The 23,896-nt window shown below is 37.7% G+C and overlaps 1 protein-coding gene across 2 annotated transcripts in view; it reads right to left on the reverse strand.

Annotated features, from left to right (window-relative positions):
* tbxas1 (thromboxane A synthase 1 (platelet)) overlaps positions 1-23,896 on the reverse strand; it is a 46,791-nt gene that overhangs the window by 22,375 nt on the left and 520 nt on the right. The window contains exons 2-6 of one of the 2 annotated variants that reach the window (XM_079465878.1): positions 22,531-22,627; positions 21,826-21,961; positions 8,825-8,918; positions 2,530-2,582; positions 72-168 (exon numbers count right to left, since the gene is read on the reverse strand). In XM_079465878.1, the coding sequence (XP_079322004.1) occupies positions 72-168; positions 2,530-2,582; positions 8,825-8,918; positions 21,826-21,929 (348 nt within the window). In that variant the 5' untranslated portion in view covers positions 21,930-21,961; positions 22,531-22,627. The remainder of the gene's footprint in view (positions 1-71; positions 169-2,529; positions 2,583-8,824; positions 8,919-21,825; positions 21,962-22,530; positions 22,628-23,896) is intronic. The other variant, XM_079465877.1, reaches the window with a different exon arrangement.

Raw genomic sequence — 23,896 nt, forward strand, 5'->3', positions numbered from 1 at the left:
CTATGGCATTGAAGAAGCTTTTGAAGAACCCTTCTTATTAAAGGTGTATGCTGTGTAAATGTCACACTCACCATCCTGTTTGGGAACGTACTGAATTCCTTCACCATCACCTGCCTGAGGATATCAGGGTCCGCCACAATCACTATAGGCCGACGGCCTAAATAATAACTGACACACACACACACACACACACACACACACACACACACACACACACACACACACACACACACAAACAAACACAGACAGAGCAAACAAACAAGATGAAATGAATAAATAACAGTGCACCGCTCTAATTCCCTGGGAGTAGCAGCATACAAAAGAACAAAGGACAAACGCACACACAGATAAAACGCTGTGGCTCCAGACCCTGCAGACACCCCCCGTCACACGTGTGACAGGGCCGCAGACACACATCTGTCTCACGCACACCATGTGTGTGTGTGTCAAGGTCAGATCTGTGAGAAATTTGATGAGGCTTCTGGGTATTTCTTTTTTTTGAAGTCACGCATGGCAGATTTCACTGTTGAGGTCGTGCCATCTTCGCTGTGAAATGGAGGATCGAGAGCGTGCGTGTGTGCTAGCGTGATACTGTTGTCATTCAACATGCAACTTCCTTTCATTCTGACTGTATTTCCCCGAGAATCAGTTTCACAGGAAATAGCAGGAACAAGCGGATAATTAAACACCTTTATTAAGCACTGATAATTAGATTTAAGCTTTTGGGCGATTAACCGAAGCCCTTAATCTAGTTCATACACGCTTCCTGTTCCTGCAGAAGGATGTGCTAAGGTTCATTACAGCGTACAGTGGCTGTAAAACATGGTTAAGCCCAGCTGGTCCTTGAAGCTTGCACTGTACAGATGACATACGCCTGACCTGATAACTGCCTAGCTCGCGCCTAGACGCGCCTCAGTCATTACGTCGTGGCTAGTTAAAAGAAGACAACGATGTCATCGTCCATCACAAGGTTTCACTGAAGACATCCTCGAAGGTTGATAAATCATAAAATGAACTACAATATTCCATAAAAATCTGAGTTTTTAAGGGACCGTTCACCCCAACATGAAAATTTAGTCTTGAACAGAACAGTTCTCGGCCACCATCCACTATCATAGTAGAAAAATGTATTTGTTTTGTTGAACACAAAAGAAGATATTTCGAAGAATGTAGGAAAGCATTCTTTACTACCGCTGTCATTTTTCAATGGTGGCCAAGAACTATTTCGATACATCTGTTTGGTTATAAGCATTCTTCCAAATATCTTTCTCGTTGTTCATAACAACAAGAAATGTTTACAGATTAAGAACAACTCGAGTGTGAGTAAAAGACAGAAGATTTATTTTTGGGTGAACTGTCCCTTTAAGATCATACTAAATACATTTCGGTCGAGTGATCTTAAACCTTTAACTGGTAGTGTACCAGATGGTTTGTCATGCCATCTCACCCATACCTTCTTATTAGAAGTCACTTAAAGATATTCAAGACTCATATCTGACTGATATTCTGGGTAGAGTTAATATAAATTGCACCTTCACAAAGTGGAAAACCACCCTTTCAGCTCATTTTAAGCCGAGTGCTCCATTGCATTGCGCTAAAACTTCTGAACTCGGTTGACTGATGTCTAGTGCTCCGGGAGCCGACAAGGGTTTTAAGGAGAGTGCGGAGCACTGATACGTTTTTCAAAGCCCTTTGATTTTCTCGAGGAGCTCAGACTCTTAGATTACCCTAACCGAAAGATGTCGTAATGTCTCCTGACATATATCCACACGACTGCGAATTAGATCCCTTTTCCGGTCCCGACACCCAATCCAGACCCCGGGATCCCAGTGAGCGCTCACACACACACACAAACAGACAAAACCACCGTTGTGATTCTCTTTCGATTCTTTTTTATATTAGACACAGGAAGCACAGCGGCACTCTCAGCTTTGATCTCCCGTAAAGAAAAGCCGGCCTCTCAGGTGCAGGCACATTAAACCACAATGTCTGGCCAGTGACTGACTAAATTAGAGGACAGTGTGCACACTGTGAGCTCATGCTGTCTGAATATGAATGACAAGAATACCTGCGTGGTGGGAAATAAGGCGGAAACGTCTTATCACATCAGAGCACGACCAAACATGTTGTGCTGAGGCTGTTTTGTGTTGAAATAATTCTATAAATGTGGAAATGGCTCAAGCTATTTATGTTGCTTGCTTTGATTTTGCTCGCACAAATATAATCAGATTTCTTTTCCATTATGCAGAAGATAATAAGAGGTCTTTCACGTAACAAAACAAACAGGTCTTTCGCTATTTTTCTGTTTATTCGTGTAATGAAATTATGAATATAATTGAATTATAAATTATTATTTATTTAATTGATATTAAATTACAATAAATATATATAAAACATACAGTATATTCAATATTTATGTAACATTGTTTCTAAAATATTTTTCCATTCTCAAAGAAACAAAACAAACTTTTCTTTCAAATGTTTTTGCTTGGATGCTTCTGACCTCAATCAAAATCCAGAGACACTTACCCACACACTCGTCCATACTTGTTTATAAGTTCTGCATGTGGACCAAAAAAACCCTGAAAATAAGCACAAACAAAGTATGAAAACATAACAGAGACCATTTGAACATTTCAATGTCAATTTTCCGCTGTCAAGGTCTTGCATCATCTACAATCTTCAGTCAACAAAGAAAAGCTAAATGATGAAAACAGCGTCCCTGTAAATTCAAGCATTCCTTGATTCGTCTTGCATATAACTGTGATTGACAACTTAATAACTGTTTCAGACAGAGTCCCTGTAAAACAAATGTGTGTGCAGGTAACATTGACTATGGAAAAAGGGATCCCTGGAATTGTGTAAAAGATCAAAGTTCCTTTACTTAGTTATCCTGTAACCTATTGAGTTACATAGAGAAACAATGCAGAAGTGAGAGATGAGTCTATCTCAATGTAAATATGTTCAATTTGATTCATCGTAAGCAAAGCAGATTTACCGTAAATAAGCTATGTCCTAAGAAATGTAAATGTCTTATTTATTAAAAGCTCAGAAATGTCTCTTTAATCCACAGTTCAGTTTTGATAAAATCACTACTGATACAGTGAGGAAAATAATGATTTGATCCCCTGCTGATTCTGTAACTTTCAAGAAGGGTCTATGAGGTTGATGGTAGGTTTATTTTAAATGATAGAGACAGAATATAAAAAATTGTTTATATAAAGGTTATAAATTGATTTGCATTTCAGTCAAATAAGTATCTGATCCCGAGCCAACTATTACATTTAGTCATTTAGCAGATGCTTTTATCCAAATCGACTTCCAAAGAGTTCAGGGAGCAATAAGCAATATGTCATAAAAGAGCAATAGTGCATTAGGAGCTAATACAAAGTTACAATATGTTTTGGGTCTTTGAAGATGGGTCGTGGAGGTCCCTTTAACATGACAGTGATCTAGTTAAGGGGAGAAGGTTCTCGTCCAAGATTTTCAGTACATGGGCTTGTCCCGTAGCAGAGAAAAAGCCCTAAAGCATAATGTTTCCAACACTGTGCTTCTCTGTAGGGATGGTGTTCTTGAGGTCATGGTCAGCATTTCTCTCCCTCCAAAAACAGGAGTCAATTTTGGTCTCACAGCTCTTTCTCCAAAGCCATTTCTGAATCATTCAGATGAGCCAGGCAGGTCTTCTTGAGCAAGAGGACTTTGTGGATGCTTCATCTATTGTGGCATAGCGTGTTACCAATGGTTTGCTTGCTAACTGTGGTCCCAACTGTCTTGAAATCATTAAAAAGCTTCTTCCGTGTAGTTCTGGGCTGATCTTTAACCTTTCTCATGATCATCTTTAATCTTGCAGGCAGATTCAGACCAAGGGCAATTTATAGTTATTTTGTATTTCTTCTATTTCCAAATAATCGCACCAACAGTTGTCGCCCTCTCACCAAGCTTCTGTCTGTAGCCTATTCAAGGTTTGTGCATGTCTACAATCTTGTCCCTGACATCCATTGAAACCTATTTGGTCTTGACCATGGTGGTGGAGAGGTTGAAATAGAAGATACAGATTCTGTTGGCAGGCAAATGTATATACATAACAAGGTGATTTAGGAGTACTTTCTTAAAGTGACAGGACTAATCTGTGGTTCACATAGGGACATAACCCATTCTGGAGCCAGAAATCTTGAAGGTTGGTAGGGGATCAAATTCTTATTTCACTGACTGAAATGCAAATCAATTTGTAGCCTTTATATCATTTTTTCACAGGTTTTTTTGGTTGATATTTGGTATCATAAAAATTATAGACCCTTCATTTCTTTGTAAGCAGGCAAACTTAAAAAATCAGCAGGGGATCAAATCATTATCTCCCTCACTGTGTTGTTTAGAGAGAAAGATAGAGAGCTAATATGATTTTCAGTGGTTGAGACGTTTTCTATGTTACATATTCAAAAACATCTGTATGCGAAAGGCATTTTTTACAGCTATTATTTATTCAATTTAATAGTTCATTTGCAAACTCCATTTATAAATAAATAAAATAAAAAATAATGTTTTCATTGTGTCAGTTAGTTCTTTTTTTTATTACATAATCAAAACAACCCAAATGCTTGTTTGATTGATTACTTGGAATGCTCAGTAAAAAAAAATTATTTGCTTTCTTGCAAATGAGCGTTTCAATTATTTATTTAAAATGAATTCATTATTAATGCCCTGAACATTCACATTTGTCACTATGGCTTGTGAATAGACCCACTTGTGAATGCAGGTTATGCCGTGCAAGCCATTATTGGATCAGTACCTGTAGAGGTCAGTACAGAGCAAACACATCAATGAGCTCAGCTCTTAGATTTATAGATGTATTTCAATAGCCCACTCAGAAAATAATGAAAATATCCATAGCAGTTTCACAGTTTCATATACTTTTTTGGTTTTGAACAACTTTGCAAGTTCCACTGTGGAAATGAGTCAAGACTTCACGGCGCTAGTTAAGAAATGCATTGAACATTGAGCCTGGCAGCCGATTGCTCTGCTGTCTCTACAAATAAAACCAAACAGCCTACGCTCTATCCACTTTTGTTGTGGTCTCCCTGCTAGGCTTTAAGCAGAGACGCATGGACGTGTGTTTCTCGCTAAGCAGTTGGGTTGTGCGTCCTTCTGTTGTGATGTCCTCTCCTTCACCCGTGCATTATTGACCTGTTGTATGGCGATACACTGTGTGCATCTGCACATTCTGTGTTTTGTATCCTTGTGTGCTGTAGTTAATAAGAGACCAGAGCACGAAATACAATGACTCAATTTAAACAAATGAACCGCCTCTGCTTCAATGGGGATCCAACTCAAGACAGATATGATCAATACACTGCGGCCCGACCGAAGAGGACAGTTGCGTTAGGGCGATCTTTAGGTCCTATTGGAATTGTCTTTAAAAAATTTGACCACTTCCGGTTGTTTGCTGTAGCATATTTGACCTTACCCTATGTGTGGTGCTTTTGAACACTGCATCGCTGCTAATATTCCCTCATGTCATAGCTGCTAATATTTATCAAAGAGTTTTGAGATATGCAGTTTCAAGATTAGACCTGTGAAAAAGACACTATTATCGAGGCCAAATTCAAGTTTTATTTTTGGTGCATTTGTAATGTCAAGCTTCCTTTAGTATCACAGCACTAGACTTCTGACTAAGAGCATAATGTCTAGAACACAAAAGAAGATATTTTGAGAGGTCTCTCTGGCTTTGCGGCCAGACGATGGAAGTCCATGGGGGCCAATGTTGTTTGGTTACTAAAATTCTTTAGAATATCTTTCTTTTATGTTCTGCAGAAGAAAGTCATGCAGAAATGGATAAAGAGATATCAGGACTGTGTGTGTTTGTCATCGAGAGAGAGACATTTATTTTATTTTATTTTATTACTATAATAATCTTCATTTTCGTTTGTTTAAATTTGTACGCAGCCCAGCTGCAAATGCTTTGGCAATACAATGTACATTTTGTCATGCCAATAAAACACACATAAATTGAAAATAGAAATTGAGAGAGAGAGAGAGAGAGAGAGAGCTGTAGCTATGTTGTTTAGGATCTTAAATGGGCCGAATCTCATGTCTCTGAGTGTTGTATTTGGTAATGGAGTGTGTCATGATAATGCGCTTCTGTGGGTTAGTCTCAAAATGTGACTCAATTTGCTCCTCCATGCACGACCCTGTCCATTTCTGTACATCACTTCCATGATTCTCTCCTCACACCTCTGCTCCCTTCTGTTCGATTCATTCCAGATATATTATTTTTTCCCTTTTCTGTCTCACACTTTCTCTATGGCTCAAACCTACTATGTTAGCAACCGATTCTCAACAAAAAGGGTTAAAAAAGAAATCTAAGCAAATGCCAATAATGTGCATCAGTATGCAAACCCCAGAAGCGAGTTAGCATTTAAAGACTTCCGGTTCCATTGCCTAAAAGTCTATGGGTTATTTTAATGGGTTTTTGTTAAATCGCCTGTAATAAGGTCTGTTGCTAACAAAACCTCGAAATATTTTCACGTTTTAATCTATGGCATAAAACACACAGTTATTATAACCCGCCTAGGATTTTTAATTTTGTCTTGTTGCTAACAAGTTGATTAAAGCGACTTTTTCCTTTGGCAGGGACGTTAGACGTCGTTGCGCAAAATTAATCTCACAAATAATGCAACATGGGCACAAATCTCTAAAATCATTCTTGGGGATTCATTCACATTCAAGTTCACGTTTAAAAAGAAGTTTGAGGTCAGAGGTTTGGTGGTGGTGACGTCCGAGATATCGAGCTATGTTTATCTGTTTTTGTTTATAGCCTTGTGATAGCTATTTACTTCTGCCGATTGTATTTAGGCTTCAAAAATAACAAATTTTGTTTTAATCTGTAAAGCTTATCTTGATAGACAAAACGTGTAAACTATGAAGCGATCTTATTTTTTGCGATCTTCCAAAAACTTTGGGAAAAATGCATAGGCTTCGAGTTGAGGGAACTAGTGTGCGCTATCTTTCGGGTTAGCCTGAAAAAAAACTGCATCATCTCGGAGGCAATCCATATAAATATGCTTTAGCTCTCATTCAATTGAAAAATTGATATATAAATAATCATAAAAAAATTAATCTATGACATTTTCATGCTTTTTAAATATAATAGAACGGTAGCTTTTAGTAGGCACATGATAACATCGCAGTATAACTTATAGTCTCTTCTGCAATTCACATTTGAATATAAAGGATAGTTCACCAAAAAATGGAAATGTTGTCATTATTTACTCCGACTCGGGTTGTTTTAAACCTACATACATTTTATTGTTCCACTAAACACAAGAGACGATGTTTGTAAACGAACAGTCCCGGGGCACCATTGACTTCCATAGTAGGAAAGTAAACAATATGGTAGTCAATGGTGCCCCACAAATGTTTGGTTTCTTACATTATGCTTAATATCTGCTTTGTGTTCAACAGAACAAAGACATTTGGTTCTATTGAACAAAATTTCTTGCGAGACAGAGATTTGAAACAACATGAGAGTGAGTAAGCCATCACGCAATATTCATTTTTGAGTGAACTATCCCTATAAAATTCAGCAGAAATGCTGCATGATTTTTACGTCACACCTAATTTCAAACGTTATTCACCAGTCATTTGAGAGGAAGACTTCGTCTCCAGAGCCAAACACACACATACAAAGACATACAGGATTTAGCTGAGAGGATGGCCTCCAGAATTGGGTCAGAGGATTTTGCTAGAGCAATGCTCTGGAGACAACCGTTTGTGAGTGCAAGTCTGCTGACGTGGGCACAAATCTACCGTTCGCACAAAGGGTGCACCGCAACATACAAAAACCCACATGCTAAAAAAAGCTCATACCTTTTAGTTCACCTGGGGAGCTTCATCTAGACATGTGGTAATTATGCGAGACAGAGCCTGCATATTAATTTATGCCTTTCTCACCTCCGTCTAATAACATTTAATCATAACCAGGAAGACGTGAATAGAGATGGAAGGAAGAGATAAAGGGTGGAGACGGGAGGGAGCACGAGGTAGAAGCGGATCTGTCATAACTGGGTGATTGACAGATTGAAAGAATTGAGTCTTTGAACATCAGGCTGTGTAGCCCACCACGGTGGTCTGACAGTAACATATTGATCTGGGATTCTATTGAGGACCAGAAGAGCATCAGAATTGATATCAGAGACTCATTTAAAGTGTGTGCAGGTTGCCTAAAAATACACAGAATTCCCATGAATATAACAATGACTTGTGTGGGCTGTATTTTACCCCTAAATAAAACAACATGACATAAGCAATTACATTTTGCATAAAGAAACTTCGCCATGAAAGAACATTGCCATGAAAAACAATACCATGCATGCAAACCATCCGACAGGTTGAGAATGGACCTTCACAAATAAAGGTCAATTGTAAAGCTGTGATTAGATCTCTTTTAATACACATCACATCTGTATCATTAAACCAAATACAGTCTGAAATAAGTGTCCTCACTGCAGCTGTCGATTTGCTATATTACACTTATGGCACTCAGATTAAAAATATAAAAGAATTAAAAGTATTAATTCTCCAATATTACATACACCCACTCCTTGACCGTCATTTGAATTATCATCGTAAAAAGTCCATCATTCCACACAGCGGCTAATCTGTTTGGGTATCACACGGCATTAGACGTGAATCATCTTAAATGAACAAATCTAATGAAGTGAAGCTCAATGAGAGAAACATCATTTTTACAGCTTTAGAAGGACGAGGTACGAGGTGTGCGCGTGAGAGCAAGTGAGTTGCGATGCAAAATAAGGAAAAGATTTCTTACGTTTCGAAACAGCATGAGGTTTCCAAAGAATGGCCACGGCTTTGGGTGTTTGATGCCACAACGCTCCAGAACTGAATATGGATGGATGGAATACCTTAAAAAAACGAAAAATATACAATGAAAAGTGTGTGGAGAAAAACCTGAATTGAAAATGTATTCAGTTAAGGAAAGTTTATATATAACTAGTCAGCATATTGTGTCTCAAAGATCATAAAACTTGCAGATACAAGAATTAAAGGGATATTTCATCCATAACATATTTTGAAGAATGCTGTTAACTGGACCCCATTCATTTGCATTGGTTTTGGGTCCATACAATGGAAGTGAATGGGGGCCAGTGCTGTTCGCTTACCAACTTTGACAAGATGGCGTGTAAACGATGACAGAATTTTCCTTTTTGGGTGAACTATCTTAGTTATTAGTTATAAACAAATAGTTTAATATCGGGTATATCATGTGCATCACACTGCTTAACTTCTGCATTCTACCTTTGTTGTGGCCGTTCGAGCCTTGGAGCAAATGTTTTTAAGCAGGCCTCAATGAGGGGATTTTACCATAGAGGACCTTAGCGACAGGGCCTAGAACAATGTTTCATGTTGTCTACCCTCCCCTCAACGATGCTCTTAGTGCAGATAGGTAGGAAATGATGAAAATACATGATGACACAAGATGTATGTGAGAGTGCTGGGAAGTGCTGCATTTCCTCCGAGTATAGGAAAAGGAAGCTGCATTATGCATGAGGATTGCATACGCTGACATGTCAGCCTTTGGATTCAACCACTTTTAAAGCACGACTTTGAAGTGAGCTATGGGAGACGACAAGCGTAATTTGTTCAAAGAGACGGCACTGTTTGTCCCATAAACTTGAAAAGTTAAAAACAAATATCTCAATTCACCAGAGGAAAAACAGAAGCAGGAATCTATTTAAATTTGTGCAGATGATCGCGAACAATGGTTCATCTAAAAACAATCAAGGTTACAAAAACATTTATGGCCATTTGTGAATTTCATTGTAACTTGATTTTAGACTTTTCGTCTGAGAAACTTTTATCATGGTCTAAAGTTAGAATTCCTGCCACTTAACATTGTGTTGTTTTACCGTTGTCCCGATGTTATATCTCTAAATATAAAAATCGACTAAAAAATAAAAATAATAGCAAAATATATAACTAACAATATTTCACTTTAATGTTATGACTTGTATATTATTTTAAAATGGATAAAATACAGAGAATGAAAAACACCACTAGAGCTTTTTTTATTTCTATAGTTATTTACCAAGGAAAATGCATGAGAAGAATAATGAAGGGAAAAAAATTGCGCAAATCAAGTAAATATCACTTGTTAACAGAATAGTTTTATTATAATTCCCAACCAAGCTCTAAGTTTGACAATGTACGTGAAAGTGTGAACCAATTTTAACAATACTTCATAAAATGTGCCATTTTTTTCTAAAAATCTTTAAATGTAGATTCACCACAAATTAAACCGTAATAAAAAACAATCAATATTCATCAAATTTATAGAAGTAAACAAACCTCCCATCTCTATAGTCACTGTTGAAAATGATAAGTAAACAAATGAAGCCGTGGGCATTTTAAAAGTATTCTTCAATGCGGTTTCATTTCCCACAAATCTTAAATTTGTTCTCACCCTGTTTGCCACTTTACGTCTTTCCTAAACAATAAAAAAGTACTGTGACCAAAAGATTCTTCTGACATTCATCTGTTTCATAATCTGCAGCTCTGCAGGGGTTCATTACCATATTAATTGTCAGATTAGAGAGCGAGTATTAACACGTGCCGTAAAAAAGCCGGAATGATAACTCATTTATGACATGCACTTAATTACACAGACATGTTGCATGAATGAAATGAATCAGTGCTCCAATCTGTCTGTGTCCAGAATGATTTCTCACTCCAGCACAAATATATTCACCCCAGCCGTCATCCCGTAGTGACAGACATCATCCTCCAGTCATTCAACTCATAATGGTTTCTAGAGCCTTCAACACGCAGATCCGGTTCTTCCTCGGCAGCTGTGTGAAAGTCTTTCAGCAAAACAGGGCCAGAGTTGATTTGTCTTTCGTAACAAGCAGATTGGAAAATGATCAACAGTCTGTTACAGCGTTCCTGAGGTTCAAACATCTCTTTGGGAGATTTTAAAGTGTTACTCAACAGGGCAGGCGTTACTGAAGTGTGACATCGGAAATATGAAGCAGAATATTGCGTATTTTATTTAATAAACACTGTACAAAATTCATTTTAATGTCGTTTTTTACAGATTTTCACGCAAAATGTAAAAAAAAATTAATTTTAAGGATTTTTGGAATACAGGGAAAATAACCATCAAAATACAGGAAAAATAAATCTAATTTAGCAAAACATGTAATTTTACGTGGAAAATTTGTAATTTTACAGTTTTGCACTGGTTATACGTTTTCTTATGTTTATTGGATTTTTACATAGTTGACTTCGATTTAACATTGTATTTATTTTGGTTAAGTTTCATCAATGTACATCGCATTAAGAAAAACTTACCATGTATTTCGATACCATATACTGTCTTTATTTTATTTATTAATTATAATATATGTAAAGCTGCTTTGCAGCAAAGAAAATTGTGAAAAGCACTATATAAAAAAACTAAACTGAATCTTAAACAAAAACTTGTGCCACACAAATAACACTCCTGACGTGAAGCTCATAAAACACCATTATCACGAAATAATAATTTCCTACCATAATAAGAAAAAAGCGCATACAAATAATACATTATTTAATCATTAAATTAATAACATGCCCCATATAATGCCACCATGTAGTGTGTTTGACCTCTTTTGTGTTTTTCGGTTTCTTAATCCCCCTGTAAAGCTGCTTTGGAACAATGTACATTGTGAAAAGTGCTATATAAATACAATTAAATTGTTAATATTTGACTCATTTCACCAACTGACAAAATGTGAATGACAAAAGACACTTAGATTGTACTTAAGATTATTTAAAGTTTTAGAATTGTACATTTTTGTACAGCTAAGGTTTTTCGAGAGAATTAAACAGGTCTGTACAGTATTGGTACATTGAGTCTTCAGTCCACATGCTGATGTAATGTACACCGTTCATCAGGGCCGGTCATGTTACTAAACACTGAATAGGTGCTTGTGTGTAAACATGCAAAGTCGTATAATTATAAGATCTCGTGTCAATGTTATGATCATTTCAAAATGACCTTTTCCCATCTTCCTTTCTGTACTGTAAATGATCAAACGCTAAGCTTTGTCTACAAGCAGAATGAATTTGTATTTTTTTCCATCCCATTAAGTACAGACTTACACAACAGAAATTTAGTTTATACCAGATAACACTCCACTGAGTGATGAGCGAGTGTAGTTAAATAAGCCTTTGTGTGTCTCTCCGGTCTAGATAAACAGATGTTGATATAGCTTATCTGTAAATATGCATGGCCGTTCCCAGGCCAGACTACGGGGGAGTGATGTGCCACGGGCAAAACAGACAACCCTTAAAACCCACACCCAGCCTCCATGTTAAACATTTATTTCAACCACACTCTATATCCTTCCCAAATTCAAATAGGACACCTTGCTGGCGGACTTTTTTCATAACACCTATACCCACACATACATAAACACAAAAAAGATTATTCAAAAGGGAAAGAAAATCATAAAAACAACGAAATTCCAGTTCCAAGTGCCGATCCTATAATGCAGGGTTGCATAAAGCAGTCAGGTCCACCCAATATGACGCGAATGTCCAAGCGAATGTCAATAACTCATAAATACTATTCAACATAAATAAATGATTAATCTATCAACGATTTTACCCAAAGCTTCTGTACTAGGTTTTTATCAAAATGTGTCACTTATTAGGTATTTCATTTGCAATGTTGCATTAGCAAGTGATCTGTCTCTGTAGGCAGTCTGCAGAATATAATTGGCATGTGGAGAATGCAATACCCATCAGACACTTCGTAGACGATCTCAAAGAACAGGCCACTTGAGTGAGATGGAGAGAATAGAAAGATTGAGACAGATAAGACAGAGGCCGCTGTTGACGTACACACAGCCGGAGTCAGAGTAGATCTCAACAGAGCTCAGATCAGCTGCAGGATGTTCTGCGAATGTGACGGTCTACCGAATAACAGAAGCATCCAAAACCTTTCACATGCTGGATTTGCTCAGATATCTCAGAATGTGATCTCTCTCTTTTTCTCTCTAAACATATAAAAACACAGAGATAAATCAATAAAATATCGTAAAAGAAAATTAAGAACCACATAACAAAAGAAAAGTTATTCTGAGCATCACGTATGCTTAAAGGTGAAGTACCATGTGCTTCTAGCATCAGTGCACTCATCGACCTCACCTCACCAATTCCAATACATCTTTTCAATCTTATGTTATTTTACAAGCAATTTTGAAAAAATCTATGAAATGAGATTTGATATATATATATTCATGGTCTGAACAACATATTCCACTTATATAGGGCCGTATTATAACGATCAAAGCGTATGAAGCAGGTGTACGTAGGTTGTGTCCGAATCCACTTTTTCTAGTTTAATGACATAAAATATAGTCGGCGCAGGTCCAGAAGGGTTGTACCTATTCTACTTTAGAAGTGACATTTTTTACAGTCTTTTTTTGACATTTCTGCGTAGGCGTGCACTTGCGTAAAGATACAAGGCACAATATACTCGTTTTAGCGTTAATGGAAAAATGTACAATTTTTTTCTACAGTAAGCGGTTCTTGTGCAGAAAATAAGACGACTTAAATTTAAGAGTCTGTAATCTGGTGACACAAATCTACTTTCTCCTTGTCCTTTGCACACATTCATAGCTATAATATCTTGCTTCTCAGCAGAATAACACTCTGGCTTGTAAGGCGTGTTTACTAAAATCCCCACTAAGCTACATTTCAATATTGATCTTCAACATTACACAGCAGATGGTAATGTTTCAAAGAAGGACTGTAATTTAGTATATGGAGCTCCTGTAGCATTCAGACGAACACATTGATCCTGCCGGGCGTAAAAGCGCCGGCTGTAATTGCTCTGAGCTGCTTCTAGTGTCTCTCTTGATCATTCGCGACACATTTGATTTCTTCTCTACTGTAAAGAGCTTATTAAAAATGGGCAGCAATAAAAGCGCATCGATTCATACAGGATTAGTACGTTCTTTTACCAGGACCACAAAAATAACAACCTTCTCTTCCGCGCTCTATCGCAGTGACCCCAAAAAAGTGTGCATCTGCAGTTACGCGGGCAGCGACGTGCCAGCTCTCCACTCGGTAGACCTCTAGTCTAAAGTTGGCGAGTTCACAGGGAACATGATGCCCAGAAACTGCTTTAGCGGTTGGTGGTGGGCAGAGGACGAGCTCCCCGTGGAGCATGTGCAGTATCCGGACCTGGATCAGACGCTTGGCGGTCGCAGAACACAATTTTATCTCCGAGAGCAGAGAGCTGATGCGATTGATCAGCCGTGGAGGAGCAGGCCCTGCGGCCCGACACGACACCAAACAACCTGCGACGGCAAGGCCAGCAAGCAAGGCTAACAACCAATGCAACGGAGAGGACCAAATGGTCTAAAATAATACACACTTCAAATGTACACAAACGCACTATGATTTGAAAATGTTTGAATGCAAACACACTATAATCAGACTTTTCAAATGGTGTTTTTATCACAGAATCTCACTGGCTTGATCAAGGTCTCTGACAAAGTCCTTGTTACATCAACACAACGCTCAACACAAGCGGCATGTGCCACTTGGACCTCTAAATGTCATGATACGCCCTCAATGTTGTGTCAACATACCCTGATACGGTTAGATATGCTGTGCACATGTTTAGTTTGGTTTAGTTCCTGATTGGTTCAATCCCTCATTCAAGACCTGTAAAACATGCAAAAACAAGTAAAAGTTACCTTTTGTCAGTTATGGTGACTCATAACCGACCTCAGCATTTTACCCATCCAGTGAGCAGTGAACACACACACCCGGAGCAGTGGGCAGCTATCACTGCAGCGCCCGGGGAGCAAACTGGGGTTTGCTCAAGGGCATGTCAGTCGCTACCTGCTGGCCCTGAGAATCGAACCGGTGACCTTCTGGTTACGAGTCCGACTCTAACCACTAGGCTTGATTTTAAAAGTGAACATCATGAGCACACTTGGTGATGTATTTATGCATGCGTTGATTTTATCAATGTTATGGACTACTGACTGTTGCCTGTGGAGAAGATAACCAGCCTACACAACTGATGATGTAAGATATCCTTGTTTACAGATTCATGTTGTCGTGCTTTGCAAACTAATGGCTGAACAATAGGTGCACGTTAAAAGAGTTTGTTAATGACATCTAATACCTAACAATTCTTTTGTTTTGCATTGACATGTAGCAAACATGCATTTTATTTAAAGTATTTTAAATTTCACTAATTCAAATTAGGGGTGTCGCAATATACTGGTATTGCCAATAACCGCGAATGAGAAAAGTGAATATTGATATATTGTTAATACTACACATATGATAATATTACATAAACAAGAAATAACATTATTGTAAATAATTCAGCGCCAGTATTCGTTTGACACTTAAACAAGTAGGTGCTGGATAAAACCACAATGGTAACAAACTCACTTAAAACTAAAAGCATTTTATTTAGTACACTACTGGTTTTTGAACACTTAAATAAAATGTTTCGTATTGGCTTCAAAAGGTTTTAATCTGAAGGTGTACGTTTAAGTGTCTGAAAAATATAATTGTGCAAATAATACTTTTTTCATTATAAACTAATCAAATTGTATATAATTTGAATTTTTTTAATGGATGACGTAGACTAATAATGAATAAAGATCATTCAAAAAGAGCTCAGAATAGATGGGAATATTGTACAATAAAATAAAAACATATAGTGACATTGGCAAGAGAACATTTCTGCAAATTGATGACAAGACTGAAGATCTATCCTGTGAACCTCGCGTTTGTCAAGATGAAAACAAAATCAAAAACCAAAAATAAACCAATATATCTGCCTTGTCACCTGAAGTGTATTGGGTGTGCAGGTGCACAGGTTTTGCCAGCTGTGAGACAACAATAACCAAAAATAGGCTGAATAATGGCGCTAAAATAGACGTGCGAATGGGCCTGCTGCGACATCTCTCTCGCCGGCATTAGTCATGCGAGTCCCTCTGGTTCCATAAAATCTCCCCAGGACCCAATCCTGTTCTGCTGTGCCTTTCCACACAAAAACACTGTGATATTTCCAGCTCTCAGCAGGGACTGAGCCACGTCTTGCCATGCTAACTTGTTAAATAAGCCAAAAAGAATCTGTTTTAGACCGAATCAATGAGAGTTTGTCCAAAACTAAAATTTCAGCCCACATGTAGATCCAAACCCATTCGTTGTCATTTTTTAATAGCAAAACAAAGCAATAAATCTAAAAGGGATAGTTCACACAAAAATAACAATTCTGTCATAATTTATTAACCCTCGTGTGCTTCAAAACCTGTATCGCTCTTTCTTGTGTGGACCACGAAGGAAGATATTTTGAGAAATGTGGAAGTCAAGGGGGCTCATATTTTTTCAAAATTCAAAATATCTTCTTTTGTGTTCTGCAGAAGAAAGTCATACTGGTTTGCAATGACATAAGGCTAAGTAAATGATCAAAGCTGTTGGGTAAAATGTGAAAGGCAATGTACTTGACTCATGTTAAACTCAACCTAAATTTTATGACCAGGATGAGACTTCTTGTTCAAGTAATGTGAGCTGTCCAGATTTTCTTCAGGACTTTACTTATACCTCATTAATCCCTTAAGAATCCCGAGCGGTAAAAAATGAAATTTCAGAAGCTGTGTCAAGATGATCTAATGTGAAATCACACCATAATAAGAGCGAATTAATGCAAGCTGTGGGAGGGCTCGGCGGTCGCTTCCCGGCGTTCTGCAGTGTTCCGACGGCACTGCCAAGCAAACCGAGTGCCTGACGAAATGGGCATCTGACTTGTGTCACTTTATAATCCAATAGTTATTGAGACATCATTTACATATAACTCTCCTTCCGCACATCTGCAGCATGAGGTGTCACGACAATTTGGTTATGGGCTGTAATGGCGTGTGCTAAGGTGCTCCATTTCCATATTGGCAGTCTCACAGTGCGAGCTCATTTACAACAGAGGGTGGATCTGGGTGAAATTAGAGTAGATTAGCATATTTAGATTTATTAGGTGCCCGTCACCGTGGAAACGGAGGAACGTAGCAGCTTCTCGGGGAGGTGCGAATGTTTGATATGATTAACATCTGTGATGGATGAGCTGTCCGATGGTCCTCAATTAAACAATAACTGTTCTGCAGCCCGGCCAATGACAAAGAAAGTCAAAGAGTGTGCGCAAGTGCCTGGCTGCCATGTCAGCTGTCCAGAGATTGATGCAATCGGTATTGAATGGTCGGCACTCTGCTTTAACTTGCGTGTTGGAGGGCAGAGATAGTCACTCAGATTGGACTAAGGAAGACCAAAGGGGACAGTCAATCTAGCAGTGGCTTTTACAAATGAGAAACATTCCAACATACACAGAGCACCGTATATTTTAAAAGGAATAGTTCACCTAAAACTGAACATATTACTCCTTACGTTGGATAAAAACATCTGATTTTCTGAAACTGAAATGTATTGGACGAAGGAAAATACTTTAGACAACATGAGCTAAGATATGAATGACAAATTTCTTTTTTGGGAAAAATCCGGCCTTTAAAGGTCCAATGTATAATTTGTGGAGGACATATTGACAAAAATGCAAAAATATGAACATAATATACATAACTACATCTTCAGAGTACAGACGTGTTATTATTTTCAGGTTGTAACCTCAACTGCTGCCCAACACCTACATCTTGAATCGAATACTTGAGGGACAGCATGCAGAGATCAAATGGGGTGATTTTAATTCAGCATGAATCATAACATCTCTAGCTGCCTGTGTGTAAGATTTAATAACCTCATGCATTAGGATTAAGATGTTTAATAGTCTCCTGCAATGATCCAGAAGTTCACTTTATGGAAGAGCGAGCTAGAGAGAAAGAAAAATAGTGATGTAACAGCAGATGTCACATATCTAAGTGCGTGACCTTTGTGAAGCCGTGCCCGCTGTTTATGTGGTCAGTCCAGAGGATGACAGATGGGTCCGCCCTCGGATCGCTCTTTAAAATTTTATGAGAAGATCTACTAGAATGTGTCATCTTCTCCACTCGGTCTTGCCAGCAAGATCCGGTCATGGTCACAAGGCGATGTGTTTAGTTAGAGGGATTACCAAGTTTTCAATGAGAAACAAAAACAAATTTCTCAGGTTTCACAGAAGGGGATTTCACAGTTTTCAAGAGGAAGGAAGGACATTTCGTATGTAATGAGGACAGAGCAACTTTATCAATATGATAATGTGCTTTAACCTTCACTGTGTTTATTTTCTATATTGTTCGGAGCTTTGAATAAACCAGCATGTAGTCCATTGACAGCATTTTGATTTTGATATTTGTACAGACACTTCGAACTAAGGACATGAACTTAAACACCATCCTGTTTCTGTACCTTTGCATTAAACGAATAAAAGGTATAGCTTTTTATGATGCCATAAGTCACTTGAATGTCTGTCAAATGCATAAAATGCAAATGCAAACAAACATGACTTTACAAACAGCTTTCTGCAAATCCTTAAATTGTTTACACAATAGTTTGCACACTTGCGCTTATTATGTTTCATGCACATAGAAATAAGTTAATCATCTCATCATTCCAAAATATGATAAAAAAACCAAGGGTGGCCCCAAGGTTGACATGTGCTGAAAGTAACTTTGTGGGCTAAACCGAACATTTTATTTCCCAGCGGGTGACGGCGCGTCTGTCTTCAGTCCCCTCTCATTACACGTTTACGTGTAATGGAGCAGAAGGGGACATAGTTCAGAAGAAGTTTAGATCATGCTTTGCTCACATTCTGGTGTCATTGGACCCCTGCTTAAAAAAATAAAAAAGATAGATGCTCCTACAACCTTTTGCACTGATGATCATTTCTTCCAATTATTGATATCTCGGTCCAAGGAAAAAGTAACATGTGGAAGCAGTTTTTTGAAGACGTAGTGACGGAGGTAGCAAGCCATCTATTTTTTTTATTTGTACACCAACATCTGATCTCTTCCAATAACAATTTGTCAAAAATATTTATCAACAAAGTTAAATGAAAAAGGCAAAAAAACTGTATCGATCCGACCATGGCTCTTGCATGTTTTGCTGCATGGCTGCAAATTTACCAATTCAAATGTAAGATTTATGCCAATAAAAAAGCTTTTAAGTTTACACAGAACCGACCTGACCGGACACATTTGGATTCTCTGAAAATAGGTAGGTTTTGTTCCAGAACACAGTCTTTTGTTTTAAAAGTCTATGTCATGAAATATGTGTTTGACAAGCAGTTTCACAAGGCTTACTTTTTTGGGAACAGTAAAGTTTCAAAAAGCAGGGAACTAATCCTCTAATATGGCTTTGGGACCTGCCCAAAAACGTATTGACACGGTCTCTTCAAAATCTTGGATTTTCGAACCTCTTTGTCATGGTTACCCATGTGCAGCTATGTTTCATCCCTGATATAAATCTCCATTTGCGCTATGACAGTATGAGAAAGCCCTTATATAACTAACCTCTTTAAGTCTACGGTGAATGACAGTTGTGCCTTTGCCAACAGACAGGAATTTACTTGTTCTGAAGAACAAAGTGTGTGTATGTGTGTGAGACTGCTAAAAGTTAAGTAACACAGACAGGATTTGTGCCCCATGGGGGACAAAGCAGATGATTGCAATCTGAGCTTTTCTTTCATGTTTATTAATCAAATTCCTCTTTGATATGTCATTAATGAATATTCTGTAATCATTTCCTAGATAACCGTAAAATTTCTTTAAAGAAATAACTACAACACTTCTTTACGACACTTCTGTTTTTTATACCTTAATGACAGACGAGATTTAACCTTACGTTTCACATCGACGTTACGCGTGCAGCAACGGGTCAAGGCACCGCTGAACAAAGCTCAGGTGACGTGACTGAAAACTGCAGTCTAAAATAGATAAGTTCATAAACTTGAATTACCCTGCGAGCTCTGTTTTTCAGAGGACTTTATTAAAGGTGACAATATAAATGTCGAAGTTAAAGATGACGATGTGGCTGTGATTAAATGACTGTAGCAGATTCTGAACTGCAATCAAATTGTAATGCAAGAAAAAATGGTAACATCAGGTGGTTTAACATATGTAAACCCGTCTACATAGACTATATTAATGAGTAATTTGGATGTGGAGTAAACTGGACGTTTTCCTAACTTTCATGTACCCAGGAGACCTTTTTTATCCTTGTCCTCACATGACAACAAAATAAGCCCTGAATCTGGACACTGTCTGCATTGAAACAGGAAGACGGTTCAAAGATAAGTACTGAGGCATGTGTGATGGGAATGTAATCAGATCACTGTGTATTTAGGCAAACAAGTCAGAGCTGTTCGGATTTCACTGCGCTCGGTGCATCACACCACACTGTTAAAGGTCCAGTCAGTGATGCATAGTGGCAAGGTTACGAATTGCAACCAACTGCTCACTCCACCCCCCCTTCCGAAACACTACGACGGCTGACAGAACATGGGGAATTACATGCAAAGGGACCCTGGGTGTATATAGATAGAAAAAGCTCATTCTAAGGTACTAAAAACATAACGCTTCATTATGTAAGGTCTTTCTTTGTATGACATATCGCTTATTGCTCCCAGAACTCTTTGTAAGTCGCTTTGGATAAAAGCGTCTGCTAAATGACTAAATGTAAAAACACCTCTGAAGGCATAGCTATGTATATTATATTGCATTTCTATCAATAGATCATCCCAGAAATTACACACTGGACCTTTAAACCTGCAAACGCATCCCGGATTGTGATTCCGTAAAGGGGACCTATAACATTAACGGGATCAGTCCCGGAAAGCGCACTGTGTGACCAAAAGGCAGAAACATTGCCGTTAAAGCCATGTAGTGATGACACGTCTATAATAAATCATAAATAATTTGGCTATGAAAACAAATATAGTTAAGCGCGTCATTTTTGTTTGTTAGGAAATCGAAGACTAAAAAATAGGCCTTTTTGTCTTAAGCTAAATCACGGATGAATGCAAGAGTCCTAAACTTAAGGTCAGATGTGAGAACAGCGTTGTCTGTGAGATACACAGCGCTTTAATAAACTTGATCCGTTAACAACCTTTAAAACAATGTGTGCACCTTCTGTGCTCGTGATGGGCAGCGGAGAAGCCCGCGAGTTTCTGTGCAGACACTGTTAACAGGCTTATTCCAAACTTTCACCCGAACATTTATGTGCTTGTTTTTCTCAACAAAAACAATATAAACATTCCTCTTCGTTGTTTTCTGCGTTTACCAATATTAAAATATAAATTAAAAGTTTGTTTTGGAATTGACATCTCTGTCATTTGCAAAAGGCAACAATATATGCTACAGAATAATAACAAAAAAGGGAGATGATTTAGGCCTATTTGGCACTAAATAAAGGAAGGCAGTAATAATAACAACACATTGCGCTATTTAGCCACCTAAAAACACAGCAAGGAAATATCTTTCACCGTGTTCAACCCTATTTTCATAATAACAAAAATGCACATAACATTACATTGCAGTATATTACGTCACATGTATTTACGGGATCTTCACAGGATGTGTATGAACGCACGCAGATTCCAGAAAACCTGTGGCAAAATCGAACAAAATGAACAAAATCTAACGAACCAGGGACAAATTCCTGGACACATTTTCCGTGTATTTTCCAGGATCTCTGTGTGAAAAGGGCTTAAGAAACGTAACGTAAATATCTCCCACCGTAATCTGTGAAGGACAGTGTGTTTGTGTGCGGTTGCAAAGTTCAAAATCAAGGTGGATCATAGATGAATGTTTTTCTCACCAGTAGAGGAGGCTGAGAAAAAGCAGAAAAAGGCAGACGGTCACAGAGAATCCACTCGCCTCCACTCTGAACCATTTCAGAACGTCCACCAACAGTTGGACCATGATGAGATCTTTCCCTCTCAAACAGTGGCTTCCTGTACACAGGAGAGATTTTTGTACCATGAATGCATTTGCAGATTTTTTCACTTTGTTAAAACTTTATAACATGAGCATTGTTGTATTTCTGTTACTTTTAGATATGTTGCTATTTGTATTGCTTGTTAAGTATTTAATGGTAAAGGGCAACTCATTCTGCAGTTTTTGTAACATACGATGGACATAATAAATCATTATACTTTTCAAAGCATTTTGATTGTTCAGATTTTACTCATATTTTAAGGCTATTATAGCTCATGACAGCATTGGGTCGATTTGTGTGTTAACCCTGTTGGTGTTTGTCTTTTTGTTTCCCAAAATAGTAAATCCAACACCCAACTGTAAATATTTTGCAATGTTGGGATTTATTTGGGACGCATTTCCCGTATTTACATTGAAAGAAGAACCCAATCTATGGAAACTTGGAGGACGGCTCTTATGACATGGCTCAAACATCTGACTTTTGATCAATAAGCAAACAGCCAGAAGTCTCACCCACAACATCCTCACATCACAGTGGCAATGTTCATATCGCACAGGCATGTACCATCAAGAAAATGTAAATCACCTCCACATAAAATGTAAAAATCAATTTGAATAGATATCGTCCTTTATGAGTGTGAATTTCTGTGACACTCTGATTTTCCCAGCGTCCCCACGCTACCCTGTGTATTAATAAAAAACATAATATAAATGTAATGGTTAACCAGCACCGCCCCTCCAAAGACACATGAAAAAATGTCTAATGCTATCAAAACTTCCTTGTTTCTTTACAATCTCTCACGAGGAACAGAAAGTGCATACAGGCAAACAACAAACAACACATGTACATATTCATACAGCACACAAATGTTTGTATAAGAACCATGAATGGAACTAGGTTACCTGACATCATGCTTACTTATTATACCTGCAAAATGTATTATAGCATTCAGCAAGCAGCTAAACCTTATTTGTAAAAGGATGTGGGTTTTAGTAAAGTAAGCAGTTGCTAATGCACGACTATAGAAACCCTACTTCTATGACAGTCCACATGGGCAATAACCACATAGAGCGTATTTGAAAGAGAAGTCAAAAGAATCTGGAAACGTGGGGGAAGAGTAACAAAACTTACAGCATTTTAGAGAACTAAAATTATTATAACCTGTTTCATTATTGGGCACACATGCTCTTAAAATTAAATTATTTATCTGAAAATTGGCTCTCGACACACTAAAGACCTATAATTGTGAGAACAAAATCGGATACATATCAGTTCTTGGCATCACATGTTGTGCTCTTCCGTGTCAGTGTGATGTAAATCTCAGAAGAATTACATTCCAAAAGAAGATTAAATCTCCCACAAGACTTTGCTACATTGCAGAGCTCACACAAAAATACATTTAACTCGAGTAACAAATGAGGCAGATTTGTAACAATGCTTTTTCTTTTTGTAAATAATAGAAATTGATATGCATTTATATTTTAAGTTGAATATTTTACATTTCAAGTTTGATACACTGTATCCCATAAAATATAGTCAAAAGTTTTTAATTACAGTAGGCTATTCCTGTTAAATAAGATGTTATTGGAAGTCGCAATATAAACAACTCGTTGTGTTATTGTTGCATTTACATCCCAAGCTACCTCTGAGGATTGATGGCAACATATTAAAATGTGTATTTTTAAAATGAAAATGTAATGTTTTACTGCACAAACTGCAAATATTTTATTATTTATTGGTTATTCAATAGAACATGAAAAATTGAGTAATCAGCAAATAAAGAGTGACCAACATGATTGTGTCTTGTCGCACTTTAGCAATCATATTCGTAAAGTATTTTCTAATAAACAGACAGTTTAAGAGGTTTGTACGTCACAGAATACGAGCAGCATCAAACTTTGTTGACATGGTCAATTATTATCTTTGATGACATGGATCTGTTTGAAACGTG

This window comes from Barbatula barbatula (genome assembly GCF_947034865.1).
Source record: "Barbatula barbatula genome assembly, chromosome: 10".
NCBI classification, from domain to species: domain Eukaryota; kingdom Metazoa; phylum Chordata; class Actinopteri; order Cypriniformes; family Nemacheilidae; genus Barbatula; species Barbatula barbatula.